Source organism: Lates calcarifer, linkage group LG9 (assembly GCF_001640805.2).
Source record: "Lates calcarifer isolate ASB-BC8 linkage group LG9, TLL_Latcal_v3, whole genome shotgun sequence".
NCBI lineage: Eukaryota > Metazoa > Chordata > Actinopteri > Centropomidae > Lates > Lates calcarifer.
The window spans coordinates 8,912,204-8,930,624 of NC_066841.1; the positions used below are offsets into that span (position 1 = coordinate 8,912,204).

General features: G+C 41.2%; 1 protein-coding gene across 2 annotated transcripts in view; it reads right to left on the bottom strand.

Annotated features, from left to right (window-relative positions):
- Positions 1 to 41: 41 nt before the first annotated feature.
- The window catches only part of sh2d3ca (SH2 domain containing 3Ca), a 49,777-nt gene continuing 31,397 nt past the window's right edge, over positions 42 to 18,421 (bottom strand). For both annotated transcript variants that reach the window (XM_018670516.2, XM_051072870.1), the window contains 11 exons: positions 12,105 to 12,233; positions 9,539 to 9,688; positions 8,335 to 8,612; positions 7,190 to 7,317; positions 6,691 to 7,063; positions 5,122 to 5,251; positions 4,872 to 4,987; positions 4,193 to 4,364; positions 3,981 to 4,092; positions 3,680 to 3,886; positions 42 to 2,528 (listed from right to left, as the gene is read on the bottom strand). In XM_018670516.2, the coding sequence (XP_018526032.1) occupies positions 2,353 to 2,528; positions 3,680 to 3,886; positions 3,981 to 4,092; positions 4,193 to 4,364; positions 4,872 to 4,987; positions 5,122 to 5,251; positions 6,691 to 7,063; positions 7,190 to 7,317; positions 8,335 to 8,612; positions 9,539 to 9,688; positions 12,105 to 12,233 (1,971 nt within the window). In that variant the 3' untranslated portion in view covers positions 42 to 2,352. The remainder of the gene's footprint in view (positions 2,529 to 3,679; positions 3,887 to 3,980; positions 4,093 to 4,192; positions 4,365 to 4,871; positions 4,988 to 5,121; positions 5,252 to 6,690; positions 7,064 to 7,189; positions 7,318 to 8,334; positions 8,613 to 9,538; positions 9,689 to 12,104; positions 12,234 to 18,421) is intronic.

Below are 18,421 nucleotides of genomic sequence, written 5' to 3' on the forward strand. Positions count from 1 at the left end.
CCAAGACGTGCCATTTCTGTCTGAGCACAGAATCATACTCATTGAGACAAGCAATCGTTTTTATTTGGAAAAAAAAGTGAATCGCTATGTACAGTACGTAAAAAAACATGGGATCAGTCCTAAATCAATTCTTGTCTTTTTGCTCTTCAAGTTCATCTCATACAGCCCTGTCACATGTAACAGGAGAACCCACACACTGTCAGAGCATTCCTGTACAGCATTCAACAGAGGACAAATAAAAACATTACATCATCATCATCATCATCACTGTTTCATCATCAGAGTTAGCAGATATCAAACCTAAACCAGCAGGCATCCTCTTGGTCTCAAAACACACACAATAAATGCTTACCTTTGTGTGTGTGTGTTTGTGTGCGTGTGTGTATGTCTTCCTGTTATATTGCATTACAATTAACGATTCAGTTTTTTGCTGACTAAACATCACCCCCTGTTGGACAACAGTGGGAACTGGAACACGACTCCCCATCTCATGAACTCTAACCTGTACAGCTCACCCCAAATATGGTTCAGACTAGAAAGTGGGACAATCAAACATCCATGTAAGGATCTCTGATATGCAACTCTAGTAGAATTACATTTTTTTTTAGCATTATTTGATTGATATTTGATATGACTTTCATTCATATATAGATTATTGGGTTGGATAACAAAAGGCTAAGAATTAAAAAAACAGACATTTCAAAAAGAAGTTGATATGGGGGAAAAGTGAATTTCCTAAAATATTCTGAATGTGTGTCGGTTATTTAGGGGTCTCAGCTGTTGGTTGAAATGATTGCATAGCCCTGGCTCCAGCCCTCCCAGGCTCATATACTGTAAATACAGCAATGATTCAACACTGAAACAATCAACCAAAATGTAATTCTGTTGTAATAAAACAATTTAGATCATTTAGGCTCTATTGCTGAAACACAAATTCAAAACATACAAAAAATAAAAAACATTCTTTGTAGCCGGGCTGTGGTTATAATTGATTGTGTTTGGAAGGGTTTTTTTTCCATTTTAAATTTCGCACCAGAAAAAAGATGAAGAGAGTCACATTTTCTCAATCTACCAAGTATCATCAAAGGTAAACCACAGACATGACATATCTTCACTGAATCATCTGTATACCTCTCAATTTTGACATATCTTTATATTTAAATTATTAGTTTAAAGCAATATTTTACTTTGGTGCAACATTTATTGCTGCATGCATCAACCATTTTAATTATGTCTGTAAATTTATAAACTGCAGCTCCAGACTGCTGAAGCTCAAACCAAAGCATGTATCATAAATGTTTCTATACTAAGTGAAACATTGCTTTAACTAGATTTAAAGAGTATACATCTCATTTTTCCTCGACCTCAAAAATGCTTGTGTTTAGCTACAGTTTGTGCACACACAATATCAAATGTATTAGTTGAACAGCTACAACAGAGGGAGGTTTGCTTTGTCCTCTTAATGTTTTTAACAACCCGCAAAGCCCTCATATTGAAGTTGCAGCATTACTTTTGCAAATGTTTCATTTCTGATACATTTATTAATGCATGCCTGATACATTTTTAATGGTATTCAATGGGACTGCTTGATACATATTTAATGAGATTTTATGAACATGGTTCCCTCGGAATGAGCACTGACACATTCTCATGAGTTTGGTGAAGCAACGTCCGTAATGTTCTGATATCCTTTTATCATAACAAATAAATAAGACAAAAAAAAAAAAAAAACAAACCCCCAACACATTAATGACACAAAAATTAAGGAATGTAAACATACGTACATATGCATACAGACACACACACTCATTCACACTGACAAAACATCTATATATGAGCTATGTTAAGTTATTGTTGTTATTTCTGCTACAGTGTGTGACAGCAGTTGTTTGAAACAAGAGAGTGTCCGTGTTTTACTGGAGTAAAGCCAAACTCTGCAGCTCTGTTTGGCCCTCAGGGCACACCGTACACATATTACTGTTCATACCAAGCAGAGGAGCGGGTCACCCGTCTCTCCCATATTCTTTTCTACTTAGCTTGTCTCCTCTGTTGTTGCCATTTAAATATTTTAGCGCTAAGTGAGGAAGTCCACAGGGAGGAACAGAAGGAACTCTACACCTTCTTCTAGAGTCCACAGTCAGTGCAACACATGTAAGTGAGTAACCATCTTCTCTGTATTCCTAGTGCTCAATGCACATGCTCCTTTAGCTGCCTCTTCGTTTGCTCTCACCCCTCCCAGCGTTCATACTGGACTCTTCCACATCATCCTCAGCGATGCAAAACAAGACCGTACCACTATGAGTGGCGAGTGCAGATGATGTGTTTTTTCCATGGTGGGCGTTTGGGTGGGTGCTATAGCTCGCTGTGGCGCACAGGAGGCTCTAGCTTGTGCGACAGGGCGGTGAGGACCTTGTCAAACTTCTCGTAGCGCTCCGACTGGCTGCCCTCGGAGCCACGGCTGCCCCACAGGAGACGCATCTGGAACTCCGTCTGGAAGATCTCGTGGATTTCTGCCCGCTCCTGGACTCCTGGATGGGAGAGGAAAGGAGGTTACTCTATGGGGTTGACTTTGTATTCATAGAAATCATGGTGAAATAGAGGTTACCAGAAAACAAAACAAGTTACCATAAATAATCCAGAGCTGGATAATAAAATGAAAAAAAAAAAAAAACAACACTGTGGAAAAACATTCAACTGTTTCTGATTTTATTAAAAAAAAACAAAAAAACAAAATGATCTAACTTGAATAAAAATACGTAACAGTTTTTAGACTTGTCTCTTCCTTTGTTCAGAATAGACAATCATTGCATTTGGTCAGGAAATATTTGGAAAATTTATTGAAAGCTCTTGTGTCTGTGCTCTAAGCTCTTAGAACATAGACACATTGTATTCCATATTTAAAATAACTGCACCAAAATAAAATAAAACCACAGAATGCATGTTAAAAAGTAATTTCAATTTAAGTCACACTTGCTATTTCCCCTATATATGCCCACTTATCATCATAAGACAGACCCTCCATATTTGAGTGTGTTATCCCTGCTGATGAAGACCACAAGAAACAGTTAAAAACTCTGAAGAAAGGCTTATCAGCAGACCTTTGAGATGGGATTATTTTGTCACACAGACTTTCCCCAAGGTAAAGAATGAACGTCCACGCTTATCTGAATAGGATCATTCTGTTCATTCTGCTCAGTGCAATAAGGCTACGCAGAAATAACCCACTGTGCCTTCATGATTAGACAGGGAATTCCTCTCCAGGGCTCAATAAAACAAATTAGAGCACTTTAATCTTACTCTGTAAATACAGTAGAGATAGCTTTTGAACATAAACATCTTCAACCTGTTTTAACAACTGTATGAAGTAAGCGTCTCTGCTGCGGCTTAAAGAAGTGTTGATGAGAGGAGCAGACTGAGGTCAAGCTGATCGATAGCGACATATAACAGAAAACAGAGATTTGAATTGATAGATACTGAGAGGCTGTTCAATAAAGCAGTAATGGCCTCAAACTGAGAGCCAATAGAGAGGTATTAGGGATCAATACAGTCAACCCATTAACCACACACACGCGATCATTACATCAAATTGGTTAAGTCATGACACTGACACTGACATTATTAATCCAACACATGGGATGTTACACATACTGATCCCATAACAAAGAAAACTTGGCCTCACCTTGCAGTTTGGTCTCAGCGTTGGTTCTGTAGATTCCCCCGTGATGCGCGACGGTACGAGCTGCCTCTAGGTGGTACATGACCACGTCCACGCCGACCTCTGCGCTCTCCCATGGCTCCAACGCCTCCCCGAGAGCCACCCCTCGCTCCAGAAGGGACAGGACGGGAATGATGTGGGGGAAGGAGGTGTTGGACAGAACACTGGACTCTGTAAGCAAAGGGATTGTAAATAAATACACACACACATTTGGATATGAAACACACGCACATTGCAACATACTACACATAAACTAGAATCTCACCTTTGCCATCGTTCATATTCTTCATGAAAGGTTTGAGTTTCTTCTCGTATAAAATAGCACCCTCTGTATGTCTTTGCCGTAACGTCACCCACGTCTGCTCCAGGCGGGAAATCTGACGTAATGAGTGATACAACAAAGATGGTAAGAATGCATTTGAGAAATATAAAAAAAACTGTGATAGCGGTGGCGACTTTCATCTGTAGCTCTCTTACCTGCGGCAGCTCCAGGGCTCTCATGACAGCAGCAAAGCCAAACATGTTGCCCAGGTTGCTTTTCAGCTCAGCTGCTAATTGGATGGTCTTATGGAGCAGGGCCGCCCTCTCCTCCGTGCTTCCTGTGCAGCCAAGCAGGTCCACTGCCATCATGATAGACATGGTGTAAAACCTGAGGAAAGAAAGAAGCATTCTATTCAAAAATACTTAATAAAAGGTAATTATTCCTGCTTGCAGGGAAGCAGAAAATGTTGAGTCCAGCCACGATGAAAATCCACATTGTAGCAGATTGTAGCGATGCTGTGAGCAATGTAATCTGACAGAGACTTCAGATGTTGATGAAATATGTACTATTTCAAGTGCTTTGCTGAATAATTTTACAAAAAGTTTACTGGAAGACTCACATTTACTTTTTATCAAGCTGGCTTTCAGTAACATGCTGTTACACTGATTGAGAAATATTTATTATATTGTATAACCAACCATAGACAAACAGAAGGGAAAAAAGATGTGGAAGAGAGGATGAGAAGAGAGCAAAGATGACGAGAGATTTGGAGGGAAGACAAGAGACGAGAGGGAGGAGTGGAACTGAAGAGCAGAGGTAATCAATATCTGAATTAATGAAGGAGTTACTGTGCGATGCATAAAGAAAGACAGCGGGAAACAAATGTGTTTGTACCTCTCCAGTAGGTCAAGTCTCAGCTGGTGTCCATGTGGAAGTGTCAGTAACTCCAGCCCTGAGGAAACTCCCATCATCCTTTGCATCTCTGAAGTTACGCCCAATATTCTAGCCACCTGCCCGAGAGTGAAAAAAAAGAAAAAAGGTTAGATATGTGCGGTATGAGCGCAGGTATTGGTTAGTGTGTGTGTATAGGTGTGCGCTTGCATGTGAGCTGCATGTGTTTCAGTGAGCGTCCTCAGTTACGTACCGAGCAGTCCACCATGGTGATGTGTTTAGCTGCAGTCCTTGCATCCACCTCAGCCAGCAGCTCTTTGACTCTCTTCAGCACCGACATCTCCAGGGGCTTATTCTCGGCCGGCATGAGGCAAGACTCGTACCTGCACAGGAGCGATTACGCTGCATTAGAAAAACCTGGACGGGGCATGAGCACTGGCGAGGACTATGACAAGAGAGTGTTGTAAAGATAAATGGGTTACAAGGGAAATTTATGTAACCTGGCAGGCTCATCCACTGGTCCAGTTGTTTGGTACAATGACTGTGTACATAGAACAACATAAAGACTGATTTTTGACAAGGATCCTTTAAATGTAGCTGTTTAAGACTGATTTTACATTTGAAGAATTTGCTCTTTTTGTAGGTGAAACTCTTCCTAGATTACATCAAATATGCTGAACAATGTCATTTATGATGTGCAATATATTGTAAGGTATCTGCCAACATACTGTTTGATATGAATACATCCAAGAAAGGCTAAATTCTGCTGGTAAAATTTAAGGACTAATGCATAAGCAGACTAAACCAAATACACAGTATATAGTATACATGCTATACCATATGAAACTCAAAGCTAGTTCTAACATTAGCGACACTGTGTCCTAATTATGGTGCTTGAAGTGGCCTTTCCTGCCTAAACTGCCAGTTTCCCCAGTAGTGTAAACACATATCTAGCAATAATCCCCCTGGCACCAAAATTTCACAGGGGACTCTCAGATGTCCAAAGCTGCAGCCTGCTCCATCTTTGCTGCCAACACATACCATTTTCCTTTTGCAAAACCTCATATGCTCTGTCCTCCCATGGCACTGTAAACCTCCCACAAAAATACAGTATCGGCTGTGTCTATGACCACAGTTCTGCCCTCAAGCTGTCTCCCACAGGACTATCAGCCGTTTACTCAAGTCTCTGCTCACTCATACTGTAGCTGCAGTAGCAGTGCCTGGTCAAAATTGCACTGCACCACATATTTTTGCCCCTTGATGACAAAATAGCAGCAGATGGACTGACGTTTGAATACATCAGCTTTACATCCTGATAGAAATAATAATTAATCTGGTTTGTTTTTCTTTCCCATTTCACATATACAGCCTTCTTTGTTTGATGAATGACATATAACACTACAACCTCATCCTCCTTATGAATTTAATCTCCATTTTTTTTCTCCTTCTGGCTAACCTTAAGACTTTATAGTTTCTTGTGCTGTGTAATGCTTCAGTCAATGGGAGAAATAAAATAATGCAAAAGTGATCTCCATTGTTGGTGCAAATAGAAAGCTGTTGTGTACTGTTTTTAGTAAGCTTCTAACTATATGGTTTGCATATTATGTCTTTTGTGTATAAGATGAAATTTGGCAACTCCAGCACAACCCACAATGCATTTAAGGTGGTCAAACTGTCAGCTATATCAACTAAACTCCCAAAGCTGTTGTGGTATTGTGAATCCTTTTCATAAAGTACTCCAAATCAAGTTAAAAGAGAAAAGGAAGGAAACACAACGTGTAAATTTGGAAGCTTAATCTCATGCATTTTTATAGTCTTGTACCTGGATGGTTTGAATGAAGATGCTGTCTCCACTTGTGGGGCGCAGAACATCCCCTCTCCTTCCTCCCTCGCTCCCTCCTCCCTCCCTTCCTCGACTCGCAACCGCTCCACGTAGCTCTTAGCCGGGGGCTTGGGGGGCCCGGCAGGGCAAGGTCTGAGGTCACAGTAGCTCCCTGCTGTTTCTGAGGAATGTGATTGGTAGCCGGGATGATGGGCGGGCGAGGAGTGGGCCGAGTGCGTGGTATGCGCGGGATGCTCTGGGGGGTTGTTGCCAGCCGAGGGGCTGAGCTGGGGGTCGCTGGAGCGCCGCATCACAGGGGAGGGTGGGACGACGGCCAGGACCCGTCCACCTGAGTGGGCTCTCTGCCTGGTGACTGGAAAAAAAAGAGAGAGAGAGAAGAGTCTTTAAAATCCCCTACAGAAAATGTGTTTGTGAACATATGGGGGAGTGCGTCTATTCTTTATTCATGCGTCTGAGTTTGTGCATCGCTGACACTTACTAGCACTATACGCAGGAGACAGCGGGGTTTCTCCAACAGGTGACAAAGGGCAGCGATACTCCTGAATCTGGTCCATGCTCATCGCACAGTTCCGCATTGCGTCTTTGTGGTGGTGGATTGTCGACGGGCTGCAAACACAGGATTTTTCAGACGTAAAAAAAATCTTTTGGTATGGGTTTAAAACCTGTCAAGGTAGTGAAGGGAACCTCACAAGGCAGTGCAAATCAGTATGTCACATTCATCAGGAATGGTGTGGTTAAAAATGTAAATGCTAATTATTTCAGGGTGAGAGAAGAGTGAGACATTTTAGATGGTGTGACCTTAAAGGCAACTGTTCTACTTCATGATACACACAGATTCTTGTGTTATTATTTGTGAATTCAAACCATGTTTAAGAAGGAGCAGAAAATGTAGTACAGTGTGGCTTCCTGGGAAAAGATTAACTGCAAAAACTACATACTTATCTAATGTGTAATATATATAATCTTTTTTTTTACTACATTAACACTGGGAAATGTTAACAACCATGCCCACGTATGTTTAATGTCCAGTGTGTCTTTATCATTGTTTTTATCCCATGTTGTAAAAGCTTGCAGAACTCTTTTCGGTACTCCCTTAGAGACTGTAATTTATTTCCACTGTACACAACATATTTGTCTGCTCCTTCTTTGTAGATTCAAGTTTCAAACAGCCTTGTTCTGTTTGAAACTTGAACGACCCGATGCAGAAGTGGTCAGGTGAAGAAGCCATTTTGCAGCTTCACTCTGAGGGCACAAACGGGAACGCTCATCACTAGGGGAGGTGCTAATGGTGTCTGTGAGGGTGAGGGGACCGCAAGGAATGTGGGAGGTTAAGTACACTAGTTTAGTGCGCAAACACAACACTAGTGTCACACAAACACACAACCTGCAGTTAGGCACAGGTTCCGGCTCTGGCTCAGGCGGTGCCACTGGTGTCTCAACTGGGCTGGGACTGTCTGAGTCACTGATCATGAGTATGACATAAAGCAAGAATCAAACAATGATAAATATGATGAAGACTGGAAAAAAGTCATCAGGGTTTAATCATTAGCTGCTCAGCTGTTGTGTTTCAGGACAAAGCTGCCATCTCCACCACACAGACTAACGCTCCACTCCTCTGCTCACCTGTGAGGTATCATTTTCTCTGTGGTCAGCCCATCAGTCATGGTGACGCTCCGTCTCTTGATGTACGCCCCCCTCTGACTGGACGGCGAGTAGGCGGAGCCTTGCTTGCTGTTGGACAGTGAAAAGGTGGCCTCCAGGTAGCGCAGAGGGAGAGTCCTGCTGACTGGACAGTAGATGTGGACGCCGTTGGACTGGGAGACCGGTTTGCGCTGGCCCACGTAGAAGCGAACAAGCTCTTGGACCGAGTCGAAACTGTCAGTCTCCAACATGTACTGCACCTGAGGATGAAAAGATAACAGCATTTATTAGACCGTGTTTAGATTTTTTATATACCTGCTGTAATTAGCTTGAACCGAGAACACGTGTAAAATAGTGGAGGTACAATAACTCCACTATCACCCCAGAGGGGGAGTCTACGCTCCTGCTGCTGTTCCTCTGTTATTTGCACAGTGCTTAAAACCAGTTTACACAGTGCAGAATTACCTAATAACTGCTTAGAACGTATAATAAAATGAAATCAGTGAGCAGGGGGGAGGGGGACTGAGACTCAGAGGCAGAGATACAAGAGAGGCACAGCTGATCAACAAGGCACCCCTGTGCCAAATTACCCTCCTCCATCATTAGGGTCAACAAGAGATAGAAATAATGTGAGCCTCTCTCATGGAGGATGGCTTTACAATTGGCAAACACAGGTGTTACAAATAATGTAAATAATGCATTCCATTTAAGTGTAGTGCTGATCTGAGAGAGGAAGAGGAGGCTTCAGGAAACGCTGCCATGTCTATGATAAAGACTGTAGTCAAGATTCAATAGACCCTTTTTACAGTGGACAGGTCAAACACAGATGTGACACAGATGTGCATGATGACTCATCAATCATCAATTTTATTAGTTACAACTGTCCTTTTCCTACTTGCACCCGTAAGGAATTTGACTACACTAGAGGTGGTGGATTCATTTGATCTTTTGGCATTAAACAGACTAGAGGGAATAGACAACAGCACTGAATTATTCTCTGTTGCTCTATTTGCCTACAGAATATAAAGTCAATGCTAAATGCCACATGATTTAAGATAAACTGAGAGAACAAGAGCATAAGAGAGCGAAAACAACAAGAAGTTAAAAAGGCAACGCATATGAGTGTGTGATGAGTTCAGAAGTGATGAGTGCTGAAACAGACAGCCGGTAAAAGCTGAATACATACCTTGGTCTCATTGGATTTGACCAGGACTTTGCTAATCTTGAAGTGCAGCACCTCGTTATTCCATCGACAGGTCAGAACATAGTCACCCACGCTGGTCAGAGAGTCACGCACCAAGAAATCTCCATTTCGCAAAACCAGAGTCTCTGACACCTAGAGAGAGAGAGAGAGAGAGAAAGTATTTGCCTTTAAATCAGTAGAAGGAGACAAAGACACTCCAGTGGTAAAGAGCTGGAAGCAAACTTGGCTCACTGAGCTCGAACATGTGTGCGAACATTTTGTTACTGACACTCTTGACTGTTGAATAATTGAATTAGAGAATCATGATTATTTATGACAATGCCTTAGGACAGTTTGTGTTGCTGAACAAACATAACTATCTCTCTCACTTGCAAAACTGTCTCTGCTTTGCACAGTTTGAATTGGCAATGATGGATAAAATGCCAGCGACAGTGGCCTGGAATTGACTTCCCGGGGACATGTTTTATTGTGTTCAGCACTACTGTAAAAAAAAAATAGTTATTATTTTTGAATTTATTGACAAAACAAGCAATCCAGAAAAGCAATCTCCCATTCATGGTCAGTGGAACAGCTTCAGGCTGTGTATCCTGCTGATACCAGACACTGCAGATGTATCACCGTTTCCTATTGATCCAGTATTCATGTAGTAAAAAAGAAACATATTTCAAACTGAACATTTTTGCCTTTAAATGTACCTGTAAAGAGGCTGACAGCTGACGGTGTGAACATTTTAAATCCACTCAACACTAGGCATCAAATATCTCTGTGCAGCACAGAGTGTCATTGACCAGCAGGGGGCAGTACACACACAGATCAAAAGCACCAACCTCAAAGTGCAGGATCCTCTTGTATCAATTCTGGTGAGTTTTTGCAGGTTTTTTTTTTATCTGATCCCTTGCTGCATTTAAGAATATGTCATATTTTTTCATGACAGTTTGGAGCAAAGCACATTAAATAATATGACTTAATAATATGTCACACTGGTCCATACGCTCATGACTTATGCACATGTTGGAAGTCTTAACTATAAAAGGGAAGAACAACAGAGCAGGAAGGAAGGATGGGATTTAGGGACATTAATGTACAGTATCCTCCAGCAGGGATGAGTGTGAGAGGTAGTCATTAAGTATTGTTTTGGAGACCAGGGCGTTCAGGGTTTCCCCAAGTTTACACTGAGGCAAATCTATGAATAAATGAATATTTTATGTAAATTAAAAGAGGAAAGACTCACAGATGGCTGATTTGAATCTGTGTCTGTGCTTGTGTGTGTGTGTGTGTGTGTGTGTGAGAGAGAGAGAGAGAGATACAGAGAGCAGAGGTTGATCAAGAGACAGAGGCTGTGTTTATTCACAAGTACCCTCCACATGTGCATGCAGCGCGAGCGTGTGGGCGCAGGTCTCTTGTTGTGTTATGTTGTGTGTCCCTGTGTATCTGCGTCTTAGTCACCAGCTGTGAAATTCAATTGCGTACATCAGCAACACGTGCAGCTGTCTGTTTGGCGAGAGTTTCCCCTCCTTCTGAACGCTAAAGCAATTTCTACTGAGCTGTGACAGATGATGGGATTCATTAATCAGTGTCATTCTGTGTGCAGAGCGTTTAAACTGTGCTTTCAAAGCTGGAGATTTTTGCCAAGTAATCGCTCAACTAATACTACTGGTTGACAACCACATTGACCCACACATTAATACTATTATGGTCTGCACTTTTATCTCTATTAATTCTGGCTTTTGTGGGGTATTAAAATTCAGACTGCAGCAGCAATACATCATTTTCAGAATTTGTTTTTTTTTTTTTAATTCAAAATTTATTTCACTGCTAGAGGGACTGAGAGAGTGTGATATGAAGTTTTACTTGAAGCTTTTCATTCATATCTTTCATGGTTTTCTTCACAACTGAGGCCTTGGAAACTGATATTCTCCAGCTGATAAGTAATAAATGAATATAATAGGTTAGTTTATTAGCTGAAACACATTAGTCTTGATTGGACCTAACCAAAAAACGAATGATTATTTTCATTTCAGACTCTGTAGATCACATTTTAATCCATGGAATGATTATTAATTTCCTTAAATTTCCTTATTTCCTAAAATAGTGAAAAATCTCCAGCACAGCTTCCCAGATTCCTAGATGATGCGTTCAAATGACTTGTTTTGTCCAAAACACTGTCAATAATCAATTTAAAATGACATTAAACAGAGAGCAGGAGCAAATTCTCATGTCTTGAAACTGAAACCAGCAGATATTAAGCATTTGTGCTTAATAAATGATAATAAATCAACAACCACTAATAATTTCAGTGTTACTTTGGGGCTTACATTTTATATACTTGTCTGCAAAGGGCTGCCTGCATGTGTGTGAGTGTATGTGCTGCAACACACTGTACACAGGCTGTGCGTAACCTCAAGGATTTACTGCCTTGGAAAGTATGCATGTATCCATCTGTTCCCAAACATCCACTCAGGACTTCCAATGTCACGGCTGACACAACGCACTCTACTGTGCATTTATATTCATTATATGGTGTACTTTACAGTGTGCGTGTGTTTACCTCTCTGGGTATGTGTCCATGGTACCAGCCATGGCTCCTGATGTCAGCAGGGCTCAGTTTCAGCTCCTCCTCCAGCTCCTTGCGAAGTTTCTCGGGAGGAGACTCCAGCAGGTACTTCTCCTTGGAGAACTGCATGAAGCAAACAAGCAGAGGAAAACAAGACATCAGCGAGAGTAGATTTACACAAGAGACTCAAGACATGTAGCTGGTACAGTGTATTCACGTGGAAATGGACCATAGATTAGATGTATGGTCTATATTTAACTTTTATTTATTCAGATAAATCCCATAGATATTAAGAGGATATCTATGAGGATCTGAGTACTTAAGTACATATATAAATATGTATTTTAGAATTTGCAATACAAAAAGTAGTAGTATAGTAGTATGATAATGTAATATGGGTGTATCGTTGGTGTCATTTGTACAAATACACACAGACATGCGCAGAAACTTACACCTGTGTTACAGAAGGCAGCACTGCAGGGAAGCATCACTGTGTGCTGCCTTCCACACAAACACACACTCGGGCACACACACAAACACTCATATACAAGCACCAATCCAATCGACCCTGACCTGATTACTAAGACGCAGAAATCATCACAAGTAAGCTCTCATTGTTCTCATGCACTGCAGAGACCTAGCTTTAGCTTTTGAGTGTGGTCACTCAGAATGGCTTGTAATAATGCCTAATACACACACAAACACACACAGACACAGACATTTATACACTCCACACACAACGAATGGATCAGATTTCAGACTTCAAAGCTTCATATTTCTGTTTACACAAAGAACAGCACTCAGGGGAAATCTGGGTTGTAAAAAATGAAAATAAATTCCACAGAACATTTTCATGGTTATTTACCTACAAACACTCTACAGTTGTGTCTGTGTGAGATAATAATAACAACATGAGTCGTGCTTCTTAGCAGATACGACACCTAATTTGACAGAATCCACAATCAAGCAAGAAGAAGCTAGAAAAAGATAGTATGTGTTCATGCATTGGATCCACTCAAGCACTGTTTGCTTATAAGGAAGGAAAAAGGGGAAATCCCACACCGGGACCCTGATGTTATGTGAAGACACCATAACAACCGGTGATTGTGGAAAGATTGAGTTCAGATAGATGATCTTAGATGAGGCAAACAGAGGACACACATACACAAATACATGCACGCACACACACACACACACAAACACAAACTCTTACACAAATATGCAGAAATCACAGAAATCCACACAGGAATAAACAGAGAAAGGAAATCATCTCAACTCTGCCAATATGAAGAGAAATGAGACTGGAGACCAAAATAAACAGCAAACAGCCTTGTCGCTAAGGCTAGCCTGTCGTTCCTCCTAATATTTTCCTTCAATCTCTCTCTCTCTCTCTCTTTGCCTCACTTTCTCTCAGTCACACTCTTTTCCCTCTTGCCCACAGTTCATCTTCCTCTCTCCCGTCATCATCCCTCACAATCATAAAGTTTCTGCAAAGTTGTTAGACTGTTGTCGAATGTGTGCGACAGACAGAGAGAGAGAAGGAGAGTGCGAGCGGGGACGGGAAACTGTGATGATCTGTGTGTGCAGAGTGTGTTTCCACGGCCTGTCGGCTTTAGTGTGTTTGTGTGTGTGTGTGTGTGATATGGGGAGACTACAAGAGCCAAACAATCGATCTTATCGTCTCCAGGTCACTGCAAGATGAAATTATTAACTTCCTCCTCTCCCTGCTCCTCTCCCCTTCTCTTCTGCCTCTCTTCTCCAATCCTCGGGGGAAGATGGAAGAATATCGCTGTGGAGGCTCACTCTCCCAGATTAGATTTGAGGTGTGTGAGTGTATATGTGTGCACGAAGGGGAGAGGAGGCCAATAAAAGAGCAAAGGGGTCAAGTGTGCAGTTATTGCTTTTCCTTGTCTCCGTGGAAACCCAGAAGAGGCCTGCCACCGAACTGATGCTCAACAATGAACTTGGTGTGTTTATGTGTGTGTGTGTATATATATGAAGGGTTATGGGGCAAATTGAAATGTCAGTGGGGCTCCGTTTATGATACAGGTTCAAGGAACAGACTTACATCAAGGGGACACTTTGACAGAGAGCCCAAAAAATGGACACACAATAAAAAGTGAATTGTCAAGGACGGACAAAGACACAGGAAATATCTACTTTATTATATTTTAACATTATGAGGGGAAGTACACATAGACATAGTGTAGTAGCCATCCCTCTGAATCCATTACATGTAAATACTGTAGTGGAGTTCCTCTTTGAGGCTATTTATACACTACATACAGTATGTATATAATGCTTGTTTTACAGGGAAACATCTCTACCTCATATTTTCAACACAAGTACAGAGACTCTGTGTGTGTGTGTGTGTGCAATAGCTGCAGACACAAATGATGAAGAGACTAAAGAATAAAGAAATCAATTCAGGAGAAATATTTTGACTGATGATAAAAGAGGGAGACACACAGGGAATATCTACAATGGGAGACATCTACAAAGACTGATATGATATTACTATTATTGTTAAAATCACTAGGTGTATGCCAGCCCTGTAACCTCACTATGCTGAGTCCTTGGTTGCCATAGCAACGTCTCATTGTGTTTGTTGGCTTCTTGGTATGAAAAGAGGAATAAAGTAAAGTCTTCCATCTTTTATAAACTGTAGTAGTAGGAACTCCACATACTGTGTACTACTACTACAACTACTATTGCTGGTCTTATACTAACACACTGACTATTAGATTTCCTTATATTAGGTGCAAATTTAAGATTTGTTATTGTTCGCACAACTACTGCCAGCCTTTCTACTGCTGGCATTACTATAATGCTACTCTCTACCACTATGATTAGTTGCCTGCTTCTTTTACTACTACTTCTATAACCACTACACCGCCACTATGGTTCTTCTGCTACAGATATATCCCGTATTTGCATTTTTACTTCTCTTGCCATTTCTCTTTGATCAACTATGTCTGCCATTATTACTGTAACCATACACAGTCTCACAGAAGACAGGCAAGCAGGCTCCCCTGTTCTACTCTGTTGTGCATTTCCTGTTGGTTTAAGAGCAACATAAAAGCACATGATCATATTTTATTTGAGAGATGAGTATATCAACAACATGGATTCATCAACACAACAGTCATATGGAGCAGCAAAACATGTCGGATCAAAACAAAGAGACCAACAGCTCTATGAATGAATGGACATGAGAGGAGAGAGCAGGGGCAGACGGGCAGCCGAAACAGCCAGAGACAGACGGAGAAAATGAGCAGCATACATAAAGACAAAACATCAGACATTCAGGAAGGCACAGAGGCAGACAGACAGACAGACAACAGAAACTCATTAATGCTAGACAGAGAGGCAGACACGCAGGAAGACAGGTAGCCCATTAGCAGATGAGAGAGTTTAGGCAATTTAGCAGCTGATGCAGGACTTTGCTGTCCCAGGGGGGTGAAAAGAGGAAAAGAGATTGGTGTGTGAGTGTGCGTGTGTATGTGTGCGTGCACGTGTAGGATGTGTTTGAGTGTGCATTTATCTGTGTAGTGCACATGTGTGAGTTCTACATGCGTGGGACTTTTAATGGATGGAGCTCTATTTTGGGTGAGGGGCTGAGTTGGGAAGAAAGTCACACCAGGTTAGAGAGCACAGTTAAGATAAAGGCAAGCTTAGATGTATTCATTATAACAGGGAGTATAACACATATAGTCTGAATGAATGGAGGGGAGTCAGGAAATAGACTATATGGGCTAGAGGGGTGTATGAATGTGTGAATATGAGTTATAGATAACAACACAGTGCGAGCCATCACCTAATTTACACCAACATGCACTTGAGCCCCCTTTTTCCTCGCAGCGGGCCAATTAGGCGGCTTCATCTCATGACATCACCACACTCTCTGTGGGTAAAAATTGACACTGCTATCACTCAACATCACTAAGAGAAAAAAATGGACCACCTAAAAGGAAAATAAATGAAAGGGATGATAATGGGGGAGAAATGCTAAATATATGCACATATTTATACATATGTAATGCACCATTCCCATTTCTTTCCAGCATGTTGATGACTATGTGTGTGTGTATGTGTTACTGTGATGCTTTTGTTTTGTTGTCTGCTCTCTGCCAAATTTCTACAGTTAATGAACATGATTAAACAAACACTGATGTAGGATTTAACTGAAAGTAATCACATTACAACAGAAATGTCCCCTTCATTGCGTGTCAAGAAATACACAGCCACAGGTATTTACAAGGCCCGACACAGAGGAGCAGAGTGTTAACTGTGGCGCAAATCAGCACATTGTTGTTTGTTTTTCCAAACTGGTTTGTTTGCTAATTCTTGCAGAAAGAAGCACAAAGCCAAGAACCCTGAGCAATTTAAAGGCATGCATCTAAAAAACAAACAAACAAACAACTCTGACAGCGAAGGCATGAATGAGAAATGAAATGGAAGATAATTGCTGACACGTATAAAAACCTGCAGGGGAAAAAAAGTCTTGCATTTACCAGCATGGATGCTAAGTAGAAAAAAAAGAGGAACACATTCCAACGACAAAAAAAAAAGCACCAACACAAGAGAGGAATGCTTTCTAAACAGACTGCAGCACTCGGATCTAAGCTCATGTCAGAATGCACCTTCCTTCTTTTTCAGCTTGTGGGCTGTAGCCTCTAACCCCGTTGTCATGGTAACGCCCTGAGTGTGTATGTGCGTGTGTGTGTGTGTGTGTGTGTGTGTGGTGGTGGGGGTAGGAAAAGGGGCTGGGTTCAGGCAGAGGCGGGGGCCTGGGACACACACACACACTCTCTCTCTCTCTCTCTCTCTCTCTCCCTCACACACACACACACACACACACACACACACACACACACACACACGAGGTGAGGGGTCCAATTCTTAAGGAACCTTGCTATCCTTTGATCTACCTTCTCTTTCTCCTCTTCTCTCTGTCTCCCTTCAATTCTATGTCTCCTCTCTTTTGGGGAGATAGAGACCAGGATTATCGCATAAAGACCCTTGAATCCCTGTATCTCCTATTGCACACCCCCACACACACAGGCATGCACACATTACAGGGGTTTATATATATTTACGTGGCCAGTATCACCCCTCTCCAGACTGTTGTAATCCCTCTGTGCCCCCCAGCCTGATTTCCACTGTTACATTCAAACCAGTTCACACGGGTATAATGGTCTTTAAGACACATGTAAAATGATATGAGCAGCAGAAGCAGTGGTGGTAACATTAGACCTTTTATATTTACCCTTTATTGTTTCTAAGCAAGGGGAGGATGGCACTGGATCAAAGCTAATGAAATTGTTTTGCAAGCAACCTTGCATAGTATCTTTCCTTTTTAAATGATGATTTAGTGTGAGACATGTATTAAAGAGAAGTTTTAAAAACATTCTCAAGTAAATGTCTAGAGAGTTTATAAAGTCTGGCAATGTCCCTGACATAACACAATTTTTTTTTTTTTTTTTTTTTTTTTTTTGCTGGGGTAACAACCATTGTGGTAAATGGACTGCACTTACTGTATATATAGCACTTTTCAACCTTGGCAGACAAAGTGTTTACAATACAACACACAGGGAGGCAGATATCACCACACAAGGTAAAGATCCACAACATTTAAAACATATAAGTGACAAGTTTCTCCAAAAAAAAGCAAAGAGGCACAGTTGCTGCTTCAAACTTTGATTATGACGATTATGAGACACCCATTAAAGTAATTAAAGACTAATAAAAGAGCAATTAAAGCCAACCTCCTTAATAAGACTTTATAACTTTAATGAATATTCAGAGATCATGCTCCATGATGCTTTAAAGTAAAACCAAAAGCATAAACTGCAGCACTGCCTCAATCCTTTTTTTTTTTTTAGAATAATGTGAGGAAAGCTGTGACTGATTATGTTTCTCTCATTGATTAGTGCTGTCTGGCTGTAGAGTAGATGCAGACTTTGTAGCGCAAGACATTGTTTCACATGATGTAACGTTTAATGTTAATTAATTAAATTAAATCAGACTGATTCATAGCAATTCAAGGGAACAAAGAGGCATAAAGCAGAGTACAAGCACTCAAAAAAAAAGAGAGATATATATATACATTAAAAGAACTGTGATGTCTCACATGATCAGAGCGTAAGTACTACTGCCTTTACACAGAGAGAGAATATGAGACCGATAACAGTGACCTTCTACTGTCGTTAGGGATGAATGTCTCCTACAAACGCACAGAGGACTTTTACCCCTTGAGGCAGCTGGATGCTGATATATATCCTACAACAGAAATATATATACACACACAC